This window comes from Cervus canadensis, chromosome 2 (genome assembly GCF_019320065.1).
Source record: "Cervus canadensis isolate Bull #8, Minnesota chromosome 2, ASM1932006v1, whole genome shotgun sequence".
Taxonomy (NCBI): domain Eukaryota; kingdom Metazoa; phylum Chordata; class Mammalia; order Artiodactyla; family Cervidae; genus Cervus; species Cervus canadensis.
In genome coordinates, this window is record NC_057387.1 from 49,321,865 (window position 1) to 49,341,181 (window position 19,317).

A 19,317-nucleotide genomic window follows, 5' to 3' on the forward strand; every position below is an offset into this window, starting at 1 on the left:
ACACTATAATGACATTAAGGTTTTTACCTGTTGGTGTTTTATTTATTTTGGAAAGTCTACTCTAGGTACATGATGTACTTTTATTTTTATTTCCCAGAGGACTTATAGGAGGTCAAAGAGACTTATTTATCTTGTATTAGAATCTTAGAATATTAGAATCCAGGCTGGCACTTAAACTAAGCAATTCACTGTCATCATCCATACCAAATTTAAATGGAAAATATCTCTTTCTTCGATGAGTCTGTTACTTTTGTGATTAGAAAGAAGACTATACAGGTGTGTTACACAAATCAAGCAATGTCTCTCATCAGAAGGGCCGCGTTGATATGTTGTCCTTGTGCCTGCAGTGAGAGTGAGATACTAAGTTGTTTCTGAATTGCGCTTTCTGTTCTGTTGTAGGTGTCTGTTACCAAGGCCGACCAAGAACTGGGATTTGCCATCCAAACGTGCTTTATCTCTCCATATTCAAACCCTGATAGGATGTCTGATTATACTATCATTGAGAACATTTGTCCTAAAGATGAATCTGTGAAATTCTACAGTCCCAAGAGAGTGCACTTGCCTATCCCACAAGCCGAGATAGATAAGAAACGGTTCAGCTTTGTTTTTAAGCCCGTCTTCAACACCTCCCTGCTCTTTCTCCAGTGTGAGCTCACATTGTGTACCAAAAAGGAAAAGGACCCCCAGAAGCTACCTAAGGTTAGTGGGCCTTCATCTGTTTTCTCCTGTTATTTTGACATCTTTAGGTGAGGCAGTGACCTACCAGAAAGGTTTAATCACAGCTTACTGCAGGTTGAGGTTTTTGGTTTGAGAACTGCCCAGTCAAAGTCATAAAGTTCATGTTAGCAGGGAACTGTGAGTTTTATGGAGTCTTAGAGAATAAATCCTGACCATATGCTTTTTTTTTTTTCCATGCGTGCTATTCAGTAGTATCTTATGAACGATAAATCAAGACTGTTTTCCATTGAAGGAGAGGTCTGGCTTTATCTTTGCTATTCAGATAGTACGCAGTGCCAAGAGTACAGAGAGCCGAAGGACAAGTTCAACGTGAGGATTAATTTTTCCAGGTCCCACTGAGATTTGTATTGCAGTTGTTTTTTGACCTTCTCTGTGTGAGTTATAAGGCTGACTTGTCTCATGAGGACTTCTAAGGGAAACTAACAAATATTTTAATTTTTCTTGGTTTCATATTGTGGTTCGTCATGTTTGCCTCATGTTGCTCCCCACATAGAACCAGTACATGCTGTTGCCACAACAGAAATCGGAACCCTTTGACCTTGTTGGTGTGGCTATGGTAGGGGGCATCCGCAAGGGTAATGACCTCATTGTTTTGGCTTTTCGCACAAAGGGTATCTTCTGTCTAGTTTTGTTTCTGTGATCTGCCGTAATTATGTATAACTTCGTATGTGTGTTTATTTTAGTTAGATATCTCACACAGTGTAAGCTGACTTCTCATCCTTTTACAGTTGCATATCAGTCAACGTCTAAAAGTCCAATAATTGAGCTGTGTCATTAACAATGTATTTTAGGGACAGAATTTTCTCACCTGGTACATAGGTTGTGAGAGATGGGCGTAAAAGGAGAAGGAAAAATTATTGTTAGGGGACGGATTGTCATTTATCTGAATCCTTTGCACCATTATATTCTCCTGGGCATCAATTTCTCCATTAGACCACAGGAAATTTTATAATACATTTGAAAATATAGTGAATCTGATCTCTTAGTCCTCAGGGAGCGCACACACACACATACATATACATACATACATACATACATATACATATATATATAAAAGGTGATTTAGACTGTGTTCTTTAGGTTGCCTTAGGAAACACTGGTGCCCTAGCCTTGTGGGCCTCCACCTTCCAGTGGCTATCAAGCTTGGGCCATAGTGGACAGTGGTCGAGAGCCATGCAGAACTTCCTGTGTGGCTCTGGGACCCAGAGAATAACTTTTAGGAGTTGGGGATCATGGAGGGGAGGCCTGGCCGTTATCCCTGCCTTTACTATAGCTGTGGCTCTCACCTTTCAGTGAGCCTGGCCTATAGCAACCCAGCTTCATAGTGTATCAGTCTGTGAAATTTAGTCCTAATATTTCCTTCTAGAACATTTAAAGGAGAGTGCTAAGTACCTGAGGTTGACATGGGATGTGACCCTAAGCCTAAGGTTATATCCAAGGCAGGATAGAGTGGAAGGAGCATGGGGGCCAAGAAGGAAGGCCTGATTCTTACTAACAGGACATTAGCAAGTTCCTGACCTCTCAGGACCTCCGTGTCCTTGTCTGTACCAGTGAAGTAATAATGTAGCCTTCCTTCCTGGTAGAAGAGCAGGTGAGACAGTGGAGGTGAGGACAGTGGACCATTTCTAGAGCTGTTACCACTCTTCCTCTGTTTACGGCCTATGGTTAATCTTGCCACACTCCTATGACTGCTTTCTATGACAATAGACTGAGCCAAAGATTCTTCTAGGAAGAATTCTCAAAGACTGTTGAGTCCAACCCTGCCTATTGCTGATGAAATTGAGAGCAGAGGGTTCAGTGACTTGCCCGGGATCTTGCAGTGAATTTGTTGTAGACTCTTGCTTAACCAAGGAACTAGAAGGAAAGTAAGAAGGCTCTTCCTAAAACGCAAATCTCTCCATTAAAAACCCATTGTTTCCCTTTACAGGAGGGTTGTTGTAAAGACTTTTCTTGTTTGGGGCAGGGATTGGAGGAGAGGGGAATTGTCTTACAACATGTATCTGACTTACAGGTTGCTCAGAGCGGCAATGACAATAAAGCCAGAATTCTCTGCTCTTTTGTGACTGGAAGATCTGGAAGCTAGTTAACTTTTCTGGGTGCCTTGCTGTATATAGATTTTTAAAAATAATTGATATGTTTCCCCTTCCAACAAAAGTGATTGGATGTCACTGACATTAGCATTTCACCTATTGCTGGGCGTAGACAAGGAGCCAAAATTATTTTAAAGGAAAAGGTAATGGAAACAGATACACCAGGCTTGGGCATGCTGGTTCTAAGTTTGGAGCCTGAAAATAGCTGGAAACAGCTGATCTCATGGCCTCCACCCCTAGGCACAACTCCCTAGGACTTCATTTTGGAACATTAAAAGCAGATGATCCTGGAAAGCTTCATTTTGCATGAGCCTATACTGTAATTAAAAAAATCAAATGCACTCGACAACATGATTATCTTTTTGGACAACAAATGTAAAATCTGTCACCCTCATAATGCAATACATGAAATTTCCTACCATCACAAATCACAAACATGAACCATTTATGTGTAAGCCAGCTTGGTGAAGGGCCAATGTTCGTCATATAGTTATTTTATTTTTCAGACTAAATAACACTAAAACCTCCAGTTGTTTTGTGGGAATCCATCCAGCAATGTTTGGATCTTCAAGTGCAGCTGAGAATACGCTGAGCCTGCTCTCATAGCTCTCAGATTATTGGTGGTTTTTTGAAAACCATCCTGGTGGTTTCAAAACCATTTCTGGGGTAAACAGCTGTGAGCTGCTTCAATGGTTTCAAAACCATTTCTGGGGTAAACAGCTGTGAGCTGTCTGATAAGGGGCCACAGGACGACCATGCTGGCCCTTTTGAGTGACCCCCTGACTCTGTTCTCCTCTCTGCAGTGTGTGCTTCCCGATGAAGCCTGCACCTCGCTGGATGCCTCAATGATCTGGGCCATGATGCAGAATAAGAAGACGTTCACCAGGCCCCTCGCTGTTATCCACCACGAAGTACCATTTAAAGGTGCGTCCTGGGGAGGCTCGGTCAGAGAACAGTGGCCTGTGTGCTACTCGTAAAGAAGCTGCAATACTGTAAATCAAAGCCCAGTTTTATTTGAAAGATAAATTAATGACCATTTAGTAGCTTTAAGAATTCTTTGCCCACAGAGTCTTTTGTTTAGTTGGTTCTCCTGCTGCTGTGCATTAATGATACCTTTGCCAGTTACTTCCTCTTTAAATATTAGATCAAAGTCTCGGTTGTCTGTCAAGATGTCACTCGCCCTGCAGGCAGATATACTTCCTCGAGCATGTTGGAGAGGGTTAGAGGTCCTTCTGGAATTGCACGCAGTCCACAGCCCATCTTTCTTTGACCTCCTGGTAAAGGCTGTGCTGCCTACAAGCTATTAGAGTGCTTTGTCAGGGATCGCAGGTGCCTTTGGGGAGGGTACCATGTATGTGAACACCATCTGTCTTAGGTATCACGGCAGAAAGACATTGAAAACCACTGTTCAAATGTGTTTTTATCGTTTCGTTTTTAGAATTTTATGCACAGCTCTAGGCTTTCCCTGCTAGCTGGCTGTGGGACTCTGGAGCTCTCCTGTCAGGTCCTTGGGTTTCATTTTCTTTATCTGGACAAAGAGGGGGTTGGACCAGATGACTCCCAGAGGCCTTCTCAGCCATAACACTCAGCTGTACTGTTTGAAGAGGCAAAACAATTTTTCATTCATTTGCCAGCCGTCCTCAAGTTGGTGGGAGATGTACGCGTTAGATGTTTATTGGTTCCTCATCAGTGTTTTTGGTGTTGTTTGTTTAACTTTATTCATTGATTTTTAGCCATTTGAAACAGTTATAATAGCTGCAGTCTTTCCATAAATGGATTGCCCAAGTAGTTCCTTGTCTATTGGGTCCAAGGGAAAAGAAATAAGAATAAATTAATTGTGTTGCAGAGTGTACCACAGTCAGGCAGCAGCTGGCTCTGTTTTGTACGTGAAGGTGGTGTAGCAGCAGCAACAGCCGCCCCACACTCTGCATCTGTTACTCTTACCTATTTTGGGAGAGGTAGTTCTGCCGGTAATTGAAGGCAGCAGCTTGCTTTTTCTTGTGCCAGACAATAATTAGGCATTAATACTGCAGCAGTATAACTTCCAGTAATTCATTCATTCATTCTTTAAGTCTGGTGGTATTTTTTTAAGTAATTCCTCTTGTAAATTAGGTAATTACCTTTATTTAAACTTGGTGTATAATTATCCTGAAAGTTCAGAGTTTTCTTTACATAAAAGTCCAAGAGGAAAGTTTTACCAAATATCAAAGCGATTTCATGAGATTTGCTAATTGAGACTAGGTTTTAGTGGAGAAGCACGCGGTGAAGAAAGTTTATTGCTTAGGTTTGTTAAACAAATTGAGAAGGTTAGGCTGTAGGCTGGCTTCCCAGGGGCTGTATGCAAATGCTCTTTCTAACTTTCCACTGAATGGGGTAGGTTTCCTGGCAGTTTTTAGCCTTTTTGAGAGACTCCTCTCATCTTTTATGTTTATTTTCCTTTGACTCTGGAAGCATTTCTCCTCAGTGCAGGCCATTGGAGTCTGTGCTCTCCTTCTACATCTCAGGGAATTGGAATAATCATTTATAAGAGAAATGTGACTATCTACCTGATAGTATTGGTTTCTTTGAAAAATAACAGGATCTTGAGTGTTCTTCCTGCTAGACAGTCTTATGCGTTACTGTATTAAGATAACAAATACCCCCGTATCCGTGGGCTTCCCAGGTGGTGCTAGTGGTAAAGAACCCGCCTGCCAAGACAGGAGACATAGGTTCGATCCCTGGGTCAGGAAGATCACCTGGATGAGGGCATAGCAAACCACTCCAGTATTCTTGCCTGGAGAATCCCATGGACAAAGGAACCTGGTGGGCTACAGCCCGTGGGGTTGCACAGAGTTGGACACAACTAAAGCAACTTAGCACACACAGTATCTCTGGAAGTGGGCAGATCTCTTGTTGGGAATAACTTTGGGGGTAAAAATTTCCTAGTGGGACAGTTTACTGTCCTTTTACTACATGGATACTCTTTGGAGACCTGGCCAAAGTTCCAGCTCTCCCTGGCCATTTGGTCCACCTTATTTCCCAACACTGGGGTTTTCTGGGGCAGCAGATAGAGGTTGTCTACTTCACAGTCAGCCAGAGAGCTACTCTGTGGCAACCACTGCCAGTAGCAAGGGCACATTTCAGGTGATGTTTCTTTCTTCACTGGGCAAGCAGAATAGGCCATCAAAACTAAATAAGTAATTCTGAGTCCTTCCTCTGGGCCACTGTTTTTTTTGGGGGGGCAGGGGAGGCAGTGTTATTAATGGAACTTTCCTAAGTTTCACAGCACATCTTTGCCACCTTTGATCTCTCAGTTCCTTGGGAACCAACTCTGGGATTAGAATTCTTTTGCTTAAATTTTCAATACTGATGATGCTAGTGGTAATGATGAAGATGGAGATGATGACAATGTTGATCTGACATTTATTGAGCATTTACTTAGTACAAGGCTTCATGCTAAATGTTTTTTGTGGGTAATAGTATTTAATCCACGTGGCTCCTCTGTGAGGCAAGTCTATTACAGAGTAAGGGTAAGTAACTTGGCCAAGGTCACACCACATGAATAAATGGTGGGTCTGGGATTCAAATCAAGGAACTTTGAGCCTGTGCTCTTAAATCTTTATGCCTTATCCTAGGTGGAGGTTGATTCTCAGTTCAGTTCAGTCACTCAGTTGTGTCCGACTCTTTGCAACCCCATGGACTATAGCACGCCAGGTCTGCCTGTCCATCACCAACTCCTGGAGCTTACTCAAACTCATGTCCATTGAGTTGGTGATGCCATCCAACCATCTCATCCTCTGTCATCCCCTTCTCCTCCGGCCTTTAATCATTCCCAACATCAGGGTCTTTTCCAATGAGGCAGTTCTTCGCATCAGGTGGCCAAATTGATTCACAAATATTGAAGTTTCAGCTTCAGCATCAGTGCTTCTAATGAATATCAGGACTGATTTCCTTTAGGTTGATTCTAGTTTTTAACAAAATCTGCAAGCAACACAGTCATCTGTCCTTTCATATGCCTCTTCCTGGCCTCTTCCCCAGTTCATGTCATATCACGTTGGTATGCAGGTTAGCACCCAAATGCTCTAATAATTATGAAATGAAAAGAAGGTGAAGAGTTTTAGGGAAAAAAGTCTGTTCCACCAAAGGGTTAAGATATTAGGAAATACGTAAACTATTTAAGAGTCTTAAAGTTTAGGACAGGTTCTGTGACTTTGAATTGTAACTCAAAGAAAAGCCCAGGAAACGTGAATAGTTTATGCATATTATGGTTTATGGCAAAACAATTAAAATAGTTGAGGTGGTGCCATCCTACCATATTTTCTGAAATATCTTGAAATATAGGCATGTTAGTGCTGTTTGCTTTGGATGCTGTGACTGCTTTTTACAGCATTTGAGAACACTTGGGCTTATATAATAAAAGTGATTACACCACGTCAGCGATGATTTTTTTTTTAATGGTGAAAGGGAAAAGTAATCATTTTTCTGAAGTTTAGGGCATATATATATATTCATATATATGGGGAGGAAATGGGCACAAAAGAACATCTCCAAATTTGCCATGCTTTATGTACAGTCTATAATTCTTAGCAAGTTAAGTGTCTAAAATACTGAATTTTCTCCATATTTCCACCACGTAACTTTTTAAAGATTAAAGTATGCTCAGGACAGCACCTGGCATATCATGGGCACTCAGTAAATGTTAATTTCCTTTCCTTCCTCTTAACGTCTCAGCCAAACTAGGCTTTCTGGGGGGATTAGAGGGGAGTGAAAGGGCAAGTTGTGAATGTCAGTTGGAAATTAATCCAAGAGAGGCGTTGCTTTTTGGAACACATTTGATTTTTCCAGAACAAAAATACTTTAAAGCCCCAGCCAGGTTTTGTCCTCAGGCAGAGGTAAAGATGAGGGGAAGCTGAGGAGAAAGATGGTAGAAATGCTTAGTTAGCAGATCAAGACATTCAGTCTCTATTCAGTAAGGGAGAGGTATCATAGGTTCTTTTTTTTTTTTTTTTTTAATTTTATTCAGTGTGCTTCACATTTTAAAAACCTTCTAGTTTCAAAAATTTCAAATCTAAACAAAAACAAGAAATAGTAGAATGAACTCATACAAATCATTCATCTGGTTTCCACAATTACCAATTCATAGCCAATTTTGTTTTATTACTTCCTGTCTCTGGATTGTTTAGAAGGAAACCCAGACATTTCATTTGATTCACAAATATTCCATTATGCACCTCTAAAGTCTGAGATCCATCAAAAGATGTTGAGTAGAGAACCGAGCATCAGATCATCTAGGAAGAGTACTCTGAAAGCAGCATGGAGGTTAAGTTGCTAGGGCTTGTATGCAGTAATAAAATATATATGATTTTTTGTGAAAGTCGCTCAGTTGTGTCTGACTCTTTGCAATCTCATGGACTATACTGTCCATGGAATTCTCCAGGCCATAATACTGGAGTGGGTAGCCTTTCCCTTCTCTAGGGGATCTTCCCAACCCAGGGATCGAACCTAGGTCTCGCACATTGCAGGTGGATTCTTTACCAGCTGAGCCACATATTTATGGTTATTTATTCCAAAAATGTTTACTGAGGATCTACTATATGCTTGGGCTTCCCTGGTGGCTTAGAGGTTAAAGCGTCTGCCTGTAATGCAGGAGACCCGGGTTCGATCCCTGAGTCCGGAAGATCCCCTGGAGATGGAAATGGCAACCCACTCTAGTATTCTTGCCTGGAGAATCCCATGGAGGGAGGAGCCTGGTAGACTACAGTCCAAGGGGCCGGAAAGAGTCGGACATGACTGAGCGACTTCAGTCACTCACTCACTCACTCACTCACTCACTCACTCACTCACTATATGCTTGGCATATAGTATACAAATTTTCCTATGTTTGATGCCTTTACAATCTAATGCATGGAGAAAGGAATGGCTACCCGTTCCAGTATTCTTGCCTGGAGAATTTCATGGACAGAGAATCCTGGCAGGCGAGGGGTCAAAAAGAGCCAGACACGACTGAGCGACTAACGCTTTCCCTACTTTCATTATAGCTTAGAACAAGTGTGAAGATACAATCTAATGCACTACTGATGTTTTGGGCTGGATAACTCTTTGCTGTGGGGTGTTGACTTTTGAATTGTGGAATGTTAAGCAGCACCCCTGGCCTCTGCCTACTGGATGTCCTTAACAAACCCTTCCACCACCAGTTGTGACAACCCAAAATGTGTCTGGATGTTTCCAGATGTCCCCTGGAGAGCCTAGTGGGCAAAAATCACTCCCGGGTGAGAACCGCTGATCTAGTAGAAGGATACAGATAAGTGAGAAGGCAATTACAGTGAATGCCATAAATATTGAAAGAAGCCAGAGAAGGGATTGATTTACAGTGTGGTAAAGTTAGTAAAAACTGTATCTTAGTGGTCTGCACAAGTTCTTTATCTCCCCACCCTTCTCTATGTGCCAGATACTGATAGATGTGGGTACCAGTTAGACACCTCATTTCCCTATGGGCCTGCCCAGTCCTGCCATGTTTAGGAGAACTGAATTGAAAGTGGGAGGACAGAAGTTGTGGTCAGTTACTCATGCATAACCCGAGAAATATCTTTTTTATGAAAACCATGACTAAACAATCTGAGGAGGGAAGTTTTGGTTCTAGAGGCAGACCAGAGTTTGCTCAGAGTATATGAGAAGATTTAATTCATAATGTTGATTATAGTTTGTTCTTTCTGTGCAGAAATCTTTATTGTTAAAATTTCTCTTTACAGCAATGGCTAGGATTCCTTTCTTGCAATCGTACCCTTAAACCAAAAGTAAATATTGTTGTGTCCACTCTTTTCCTTTCAGCATGCCAACTCAATTATAGGGTTCCAGTGGAGATCAAACTATTTTAGTTATACTCAGGCTTTATTGGGAATTTTGGAACACAAAAGTAAGAGGATAAAATCCTTGAACCTCGGTTCTGCAGCCTGTGCTTGTTATTGTTTATGCACAGAAAGCATGGAGGAACTTCAGCCCTCGGAAACGAGCAACAACTGTTTGTGCTTAGCTGTGTGAGAAGGCCCCTATTTGGGGTGGGGTAATAATTTGAGGATTAGGTAATAATGTAAATCCATTAAGAATTTTCAAATAGTGTCATCTATCCCACAGGCTTTACTGTAAAACCTACATTCTCACATACGAGGTCTCCTTAGGGGAGAATCATTATTTGAAACCTTTTGGGGATTCTGAGTGACAGAGTTTAACCATGGGTGGTTGATTGGATGGAACTCTTCCCAGAAGTGTGTATATTTCTCGCATGATGAACCCTATAGAGACCTTTAAATGCCTTTGGACTTAGTTCAGCATATCAAACCACTACTTTTTACAAATGGGAGAATTTTGTGGTTAGATGCCCCTACTTCATAGGACCCTTGGGAATTTAAAATGAGAAAATATAAGTGAAGGCTTTTTTGTCGACTGTAAAACCCTATACAATGTACAAATGTTAAGGCATCATTGTTGTTGCTTCATTGCTGCCAATAAGGCTGGTGGGGCCAACCTCTCAGGAGACAGCCTCTTATGTGCCTTGTGTAGTTGGTATGTGTTCTGCACACTGAGATACATTTTCTTAACAACACAGAATTATTTTAGTTTTCTTAGTAATTTTATTTAAGTATAACTTTCTCATATGTCCTCATCCCAGGGGCACTATGCTGCAGAGCTCCAGGGGGTGCCCTTCAATTGTAGTGGCTTTGTTTCATCACATAGCATTCCTCCCCATGGAGCTAGACCGTGATACCCCATGCTTCACCAATGTTCTCAACCAGCTGAGATGGTTAATCCTGAGAATTTAACAATCCTGTCGAGCTTCTCTATTTTATAAACATCAACTCAAATGCTGCTTGTTTTGGTCAATTTTTCACAATTTTTTTTTTTTTTTTTGCTTTACTTTGGATTCCAGAACAAGGTGTGTGTTCCTTTTTTATTGAATAAAAATGGAGATGAGAAGAGGCACTAAACACCTTACTTTTAAACTCTCGCGAACAGGGGTAGAGTCTGTGTGCCAGGACTTAACACACTTTTTCTATAAAGGGCCAGATGGTGAATATGTCCAGTTTGTGGCTTATGGAGTCCCTGCCTCAACTACTTAACTGCTGTTGCAGCCTAAGAGTGGCCATGGACAGTATATAAATGAATGAGCCTCGTTATGTTCAAATAAAACTTTACTAATAGGTTTGTATTGTGTATAATTTTCACATGTCATGAAATATTTTGATTTTTTTCCAATGACTTACAAATATAAAATTCATCTTTAGTTCACTTGTACAAAAATAAATGGTGGACTGTGATATGCTGCCCTGTGGCCAATGATACTCTGACTATTGAGAAGAGCACATAGCTATTCACAAGCAGCTGCTTAATCAGTGCTTCTCTAGCTAAGGACAGAGCCCCGCTGACCAGTCATTTAGCCTGCTAGGCAGAATGTGGAATCCTGGGTCAGCCCCTACCCTGATGCTTTCCAGCTGTGACCTTGGGCTGGTCACATGATAAAGAGTCTCAGGCCGCTTTTTTGTAAGATAGTGATAAAAATTCTGTTTCTGCCTCCCTTATGGGACTGGTTGAAACCTCAAATGAGATCAGGCTCTATAGCACTCTCTGAACACGAAGGCATTGTATAGAAATGTCAAAGTGTATAAGCATTTTCATACAGTCTTATTCCAAAATTCCTCTATTGCATCCATTTAGAAAAAAGTGTGTACGTGCTAAGTCGCTTCAGTCATGTCCAACTCTTTGCAACTCCATGGACTGCAGCCCTCCAGGCCCCTCTGTCCATGGAATTCTCCAGGCAAGAATACTGGAGTGGGTTGCCGTTCCCTTCTCCAGAGGATCTTCCCGACCCAGGAATCAAAAACAAGTCTCCTGCATTGCAGGCAGATTCTTTACCCTCTGAGCCATCAGGGAAGCCTGATGCATCAAAAAGCACAGCAACATTCTAACTGTCCTTCACTAAGCTCTCTGGTAAAGACTCTTCTATTCCTGGCTGAGCCGTGAGGGTCTGCAGATGAATAAGATCCAGGCTCTACCCTGGAGGTGGAAAAAATTAAGAGAATTTAGATGTGATGTGGCACCTTTATAACAAAAGAGGGAGAGGATGAGCAAAAGTGGGAGAGATTTGCCCTGCTGGGCTGGGTATGGGGCTGTGAGAGAGTCAGAGAACAAACGCCTTCCCTGAAAATGCCAGCAGAGCAGGTCGTTCGGGCAGGGTACTTGAGGGAATGGCTTGCAACTTGTGATGACAATGGAACCGCCTGGAGAAGTGGGGGAACTTAACTTCAAGGAGCCCAGCATGGGTGAGGAACCATTAGGAAAGGAGGCTGGAGAGAGGTGGGCAGAGGAAGGCAGATCACTCCGTTCCATGCTCGAGAGTTTGGACTTTTTTCCTGTAAATGAAGGGAAACCATTGAGTGGTTTAATCAGGGCAATAACATAATCAGCCCTGGACTCTGCAAAAGTCATTCTGGGGGCATGTATGGGGGAGGAAACATTTGGGTTGGGTGCAGTAGTGGAGACCAGGAGACCAGTTAGAGAAGCTTTGTAATAATGCGGATGCATGAAGAGGAGCTGAACTATAGGATGATGATGTTAGGAGGAGGAATAAAGATGCTTTTTATAATATGTGTATATGTTAAAAGACTTTTTGAAAGTGGAATAATATTAAATACACTGGAGAAACATGATACTTAAAGATACTGCATCCTTTTGTAAATAAAGAGAAAGGTATATACACATGTATGCGTGCATGCGTGCACACACACACATGCATGAATTATCAGACTCAAATTCCTTAAGTTTAGGTGTTTGCTTTCAGTTTTTCTTCAGGTTAGAGACAGTATACAATTGATCATTAACAAAGTACAGTGCTTAAAATTTCTGAGTAATCCATGTTATAGTCTTGATATCTAAATAGAATAATTGACAGACTTTTCACAAAATAGGTATTCACAAATAGAATGTCAGCCTCTACTGAGATTTTGATAACCTCTTGCTTAGAACTTGGTTTCTCTGTAGAATGCATCGTGATTTATGTTTTTGTTTCAGAAACAGGTCCAAGTATCAAGGAACCGATTCCAATTTCTCCACGTAAGTCTTTATGCAACTGTTTTGAAATAAAGCCTCCTGGGCTTTTGTAAGAATGAGTTGGTTATGGAACATTTGCCAGACGCTGAGTTTTGATAAGGAGACTTCTGCTCTCATTCTCCCTCACCCTTTTTTTCTCGTATTTTCTTTTTCCCTTCCTGCATTCCCTTTCTTTTTTCCTCTCTACCGTTGCCATTTTTAAATATGAATTTGTTGACCCATTGGTATGTATCACCTTAAAGGAATGTAGTAGCTTCTTAGTTTTGGAGAAGTTCATCATTTACCTGCCTTGAGTGTTGTGATCTGAAAGACTTAACATGTAGCTATGGGAGTGGTTTGCTTTTTGTATCATCAGCTGTATCTTTCTGCTCAGAGAAGCAGCGCTGAAGGAACTAGATGCTATACCATTAAAGCAATCACTAGTCCAAGGGGTGTTGAGAACACTTGGAAGACAGAGAGAGAGACCAACTGCTACAAAATTATAATGTTGAAAATCATCTGGGGCAATTTCATTGCTTATACAGAAGAAAACTCTGACCCAGAAGTGTTTCTGTGACTTCCCCACGGTTATAATTGGCACTGAAGCAGGACTAGAGCCTGGGCTTTCTGGCTGTGCACCCAGAACTCATCTAGATAATGTTGCCTGTGGGGAGAAGCTTTACTTTTTTTCCTCCTTAAGACATTCCAGATTTAGTCTCCATGGCTAGTTCCATCACGTATACATAAGAATTAGCCTGGAGAGTTTCTTTATGCTAAATACTTTATAAACCATTCTATTAAGAGTATTTATTTTAACAATATCACAGAACAGTATTATGAACCCAGAAAGAGACATAGATGGACACATTATCCTGTACTCCCCTAGTGTGATTCTCATAAATGACACCTCCGTCTTTAGAACTTTAGAGTGTTTTCACTCAAAACTTTTAATCACACCCTACTTTTCATCTGTAGGCATGAAAAAACAAGTCATATTTTAATATCTGTCCTACAGACGAAATTAAATTAGGTTAATGGCTTGGTTTGTCCTAACCTTCATAATGTCCTTCCCAGTTCTTATTCCTCCTAGGGGATCCCCAGCCCCTTTGCAAACTCCTTTTGTTTACCCCCTGCCTTCAGAAGATAGATAGTGCTGTCCCATTTTTTAGAAGTTAAGTGAACACTATGGGGCACATGGCTAGAGGAATAAGAACCAGAACTTGGGAATTTGGATCCTTCAGAATCTTCTCCACAATGTCACACTTTTCCTGAGCCCTTTTGAGTGCTGGGGCTGCTCCGGGGTCACATTTATCTACACCTGTATCTTACACTGAAGTGAGTTGAAAGGCAAAGTGATTGAATTTACAAAGAGATCAGCTGGAGTCACTTCTGACTGGAGAGGAACACAGAAACGGTATTGAAGTAACGGAGAGATCCTGCACTTCATTTTTTTAAAAACAGAGAGAAAAACTTTAGAAATTTTATTCCACTGAAAACCTCTCTCTCTTAGAAACTGATCTTTACTTTTTATAAGTGATTCAAAGAAGGTAATTCTCTTAAATGAAAGGAAATGTTCTATTTCTGTGGCTTGGAATTAATTTCAAATGTAAAAATCTTTGCCAAATTGGTTCTATTTATATGTTTTGCTGACCATAAAATTGACATCACTCCCCACTGAGGAGTACTTCCATTCCCCTCATAGAAAGGTCATGGTTGGAAAAGTGTTAAAAAGTAGGTTGTGTTAAATGACACAATAGGTAATTATTGCAATGGAGGGTTTAAATGTGAGGTCAGTGAAAGTTATGTTCTACAGAAACAGTTTATTCTTATTCTGTGTTTTCTCCTTCTCACCACTTTCCTTCCTGTTATCTTTCATGTTTTAAATGTTCATGGAAGTATGTTTGTAAAGTATTTGGCTTGTGATTTTTGTGTAGTGTCTCAGTGTATTTTGCGTAGGGTCTCAATGTTCAATGAATAAGAAGCCAGATTTTGATAATGGATGTTTCCCTTATTTTCCCAAGCATCTTGAACTTTGACTTTCAAGCCCCTTTACTGTTCAAATAGTATGTCCTCAGACTGAGGCAATGAACCACAGGCCTAAAGTTTTACAGAGTTGACAAATCTGACTTTTTAGTAAGTTTGATGCTCAAAGTAAGTTGCAAACTGAAAGTATCTTGGAAATCTGAGAATTTCATTTTTCTCTTGAGAAAATATTTGCAAGTTACAAATATAGTGTATTTTGTTGGAACCCACTTTTTATCCTCAGAGTTTGTTAGTTGGTTCTCAGCCTTTCTGATGATACTTGTGAAACAAATATAAAATTGCAGCATGTGTTGCTGACTCACTCAAAGTATGCATTGGTTTCTTATCATTATAGAGATTTTCCATGGTCTGGACACCCTCACCGTGATGGGCATCGCATTCGCAGCATTTGTGATTGGAGCGCTGCTGACCGGGGCCTTGTGGTACATCTATTCTCACACAGGTTAGTGTGACTGTTGCCTGTCAGCTGGTACACATCCGGTGTGCCTGGCACACTGTGGACATTTGGTGTTTCTCTGCATGGATGAATGGACGAAATAATGAACGAAAGAGAGAGAAAAGTTCATTCCCACCATTTTCACATTTACGTATTTGGCATGAACTGGGTTTTGCAAAACTGTAATTTGTTTTAAGCAGTTTTAGAAAAGGAATGTTTAAACTATGTTAATTGTATTTGAGATGTTGCTGAAGTTTAGCTTCTAATAAAACTATTTTGTGGTTAGGACTTAATTAAAGAAAGTTAATGTAGACAAACTGGAAACATAAACCATTCACCCAAAGCTGAGAACTTCAGAATAGACATATAAATGGACAGGAAGTAAGCAGGGAAGCCAAGATTTTATTACCACATCTGCTAAGATGCTGAGCGCTGTCCACCAGAGGCCCTAATCAATGGCTTAAACCAGCATTTCTCAACCTTTTTAAACCCATACCATCTCTTCTTTGATAAACACTGAATTCTCTTCTCTTCTCTTGAAAGTTATTAAAAATTTTAAAGTATTTTTTCATGAATTGTAAATAGAAGTAGTAAAACAAAGCAGTTTGTTTTCAAGTTATGTTCTTCCACCCCTACAAATTATCATGTGCTTTTCTTCCTGCCCCTTACCCCCTAGTCCCAAGGTAGAAACATTCTGGCCTGAACAGAAAGAAAACTTGTTCTGACCCCAAGACAGAATGCAAGCCAGGCTTGGGGTATCTGTAGTGCAAGAGGAAGGAACAAATAGATTGCTGTTTCATAACATCTTTCTTAGGTTCCTTGTAAATATGGGAAGGAAAGACATGCATTTTGAGACATGTCTAGCAAGCTAGCTGGTATTGTGTTTTTATATTTTTAGGAATGTCTGTTTTTATATGCTTATTTACACTGTGAACCTGGATAAGGTGCCGAGTTGATCAGTCAGATAGTGGCAGGCACAGACTTTCTGTTTAGAGTTTCATTTATTTTCCATTGAACCAGTGCATGCCACGATCTTTGGCCTTACCTTGGGCTGTCTAACTGGCCAAGCTGAAGCAATGACTGCTTTCAAGGAAAGGGAAGTATGGAAGGGTGTTTTGAGAAGTCATATCTTAATCCTCATCAGAATCCTTCCTTCAAATACTGCATTCTCTGAGTTATTTTAAATTATGGCAGAAGGAGCAGAATGAACCCTATGGTGCCAAGCACAGGAAAGTCACACAGTCCAAAGCAAATTTTAGGAGTTTAACAGTAGGGCTTTAAGTCCTTATATTATTGTTCCTAATCAACAACCTTTGAGTGAAGCCAGTTACTCTTAAACAGTATGGGTTATATGCAATTATTTTTAAAGAGTAAATACTACTGTCATGGTCCATGGTTGGTGGAATCTGCGGATGCAGAAGAACTTTGTATGCAGAGGATGGACTATCAGTCATATGCAGATTAAGCCCCACGTTTTCCAAGGGTCGACTGTTTCATGTGAGCAAAAGGAAATAAGTCTGTTAAGTGTTAGACCAAGGATATATGGACATCTGTGAATCCATTTAGGAATGTTGTTCTTCATGAACAGCTTACACAAGCACTGGAAGGGACAATGTTTAGCAGAGGAGCATCTTTGAGTGAATAATTCTGTTACAGGAGTACTAACACATCCAAATCTCAGACTCACAGTTCTTTGCAACTTTCCCCAATCTCCTACATGGCTGTAAAGTTCTAGAGTTCTTGGCAGCTTATGCTGTATTTATTAGGAATGAACTTGAAAGTACTCCAAGAAGACTCTGTAGCCCTGAAGATTTCTACAAGGTAGTCACCCACAGATGCTTACCACACACCTGCTGATCATGACTGGCCTTGCTACTAGAGCTACACCCCCAAACTCTGAAATCTGATCTCAGGCCAGGAGGGCCACGAAGCCAGCTCGAGGCAAAAAAGGGCAACCAAATGGTGTCCCTGTGGGAACAAACCCCATTGAATTCCCTCTGATAATCCCAGACTCTCATCCACAGATACACTGACAAACCTGGGAAAGAGCAAAACCTGGCTTTATGACATGCATTGCTGCTCGTTAAATTCTGAGATGTGTTGTTACTGTTCCCTTCTCCCCGAAAACAGAGACTTAAGGAGTTTTTAGGTTTTCTTAATATAGAAATAAATTTATAAGTAGATTTAAAAACAAAAACCCAAAGCCCTTCTTGTGATGGTTTCCAGCAAAATAAATTAGGCTCATTTGGAAGCTGAAAGGCTTTATAGACACTTGGACTCTAAACTCTAGTCATTTGGATTCTAAACCTGTTAGCATCACAGCTTGAAATGACTTTATTAAAAGCTGTAGCTTCTGGTTCACTTTAAAGACCAGTCCTAAGGAATACCAGCATTGTGCAAGAAAGAAAAAGACTTACTGCAGGACCAAGTGGTAGCTTCCTGTTGAGAACCCCCTCCGTTTCTTAGCTGGATCAGCTGCAGCAAGTTTAGATGAAAAGATCATAATGCTGTGGCCAATGGAAAGAGGTGTCTATACAGACACTGACTCAGTCCATTCAGTTTCCGCAATAATCTAAACTGTGGAACTCAGACCTTATATGGTATATTTGGGGGTTCAGGCAACATCTGCCTCTGTAGCTAAAATAGTCCTCAGTGTAGATATTTCCCTTTGTGCTTTCCACTCTATCTGCAGCACAGAGCGCAGAACCAAGCCTTAGGTTTGAACTGTGGAGATCTCCTAAAACTTACATTCTCCACTAAGATAGTGCAGAGAGGAGGGGCAGTGAGTGTGGAAATGATACTGGAATGGAGTCACAGAATCTTCATGCTCCTGGGAACCTAACAAGCTCAGAGTCCCTAAACTGACTCATGAAGGTCCCAAAAGTTGTGTGCAATATTATATCTGGGTTGTTTTTTTAAGGAGAGGAGCAAAAGCATTTATTTATATTTTTCAGTAAACTTTTTAGCTTTATCACAATATGTACATAGCTTAAAGGCCGAAATCATCCTCTAAATAGAAGTATACTGGTATACAACTTAGCAACTAAACCATCACCATGAATTCATCTGTTGACTCTTCCAGTTGTCTCAGTCTCCTTTTACACATACACGTTCAAACATCAGGCATTCTGCTGACTCATTTTCCTCAATACTTTTGAGTTGTAGATGTCCTGTGTCATGGATCCTGTGTCGTCCTCCTCTTCATTTAAAGGGAACATAAGAGAGAAATGTTTTTCACATGTATGAAAATATCATTTGCATGTCTGAAAATAGCCTCATTTTATATAAACATTAATAGATAGTTTGCCATGGTATAGAATTTTAGACTTCAAGTGTTTTTTCTTCAGAATTTTGAAAGCGTACCTCACTGACTTTTAGATCTGAAGATTGCTTTTGGGAAATTCAGTCATTCAGATTCCTAATCTGTTTCTTTCTTTTTCTCTCTGGAAGAAACTTAACAATGATACTGCTTGATGTAGGAGTATTTTCATTCATTATGCTGGGCATTAATTGAGGCCTTTCAGTCTGGAAACTATGTCCTTTATTGTTGAGATTTTTTAGAATTATTTATTTTTTCTTGCCCATGTTTTTTCTATTCTCTCATTCTAGAAATCTTCTTATTTGAAAGTTGAACTTCTTGAATTGTGCTGTAATTCTCCTTTTCTGTTTTCCATATTTTTCCTTTCTTTTCTAGGAGATGTCTTCATTTTTATCTTTCAGTTTCTTATTGCATTTTTAATATTGCCTTCAAGTTTGTTAATTCCAAGAAGTTTTTCCCATGAATTAAAGAAACATGTCCTACTCTTATCTTATGGGTACAATATCTTATCTCTCTGAGAATATTAATATAGAATTATTTTAAAATAGGGAAGTTCTGAGCTTGTGGGTGGAAACATATTGATTTTGAACTTCACTTAGGGTGATCTAGCTGGGCCTTTTATTGAGGAACTC

At 40.4% G+C, this 19,317-nt stretch overlaps 1 protein-coding gene across 2 annotated transcripts in view; it reads left to right on the plus strand.

The window, feature by feature from the left end:
* Positions 1-19,317, plus strand: part of TGFBR3 (transforming growth factor beta receptor 3) — a 192,427-nt gene that overhangs the window by 165,278 nt on the left and 7,832 nt on the right. Inside the window, exons 13-16 of one of the 2 annotated variants that reach the window (XM_043460676.1) lie at positions 400-699; positions 3,632-3,752; positions 12,876-12,911; positions 15,265-15,372. In XM_043460676.1, the coding sequence (XP_043316611.1) occupies positions 400-699; positions 3,632-3,752; positions 12,876-12,911; positions 15,265-15,372 (565 nt within the window). Of the gene's footprint in view, positions 1-399; positions 700-3,631; positions 3,753-12,869; positions 12,912-15,264; positions 15,373-19,317 lie in introns of both variants that reach the window. The other variant, XM_043460675.1, reaches the window with a different exon arrangement.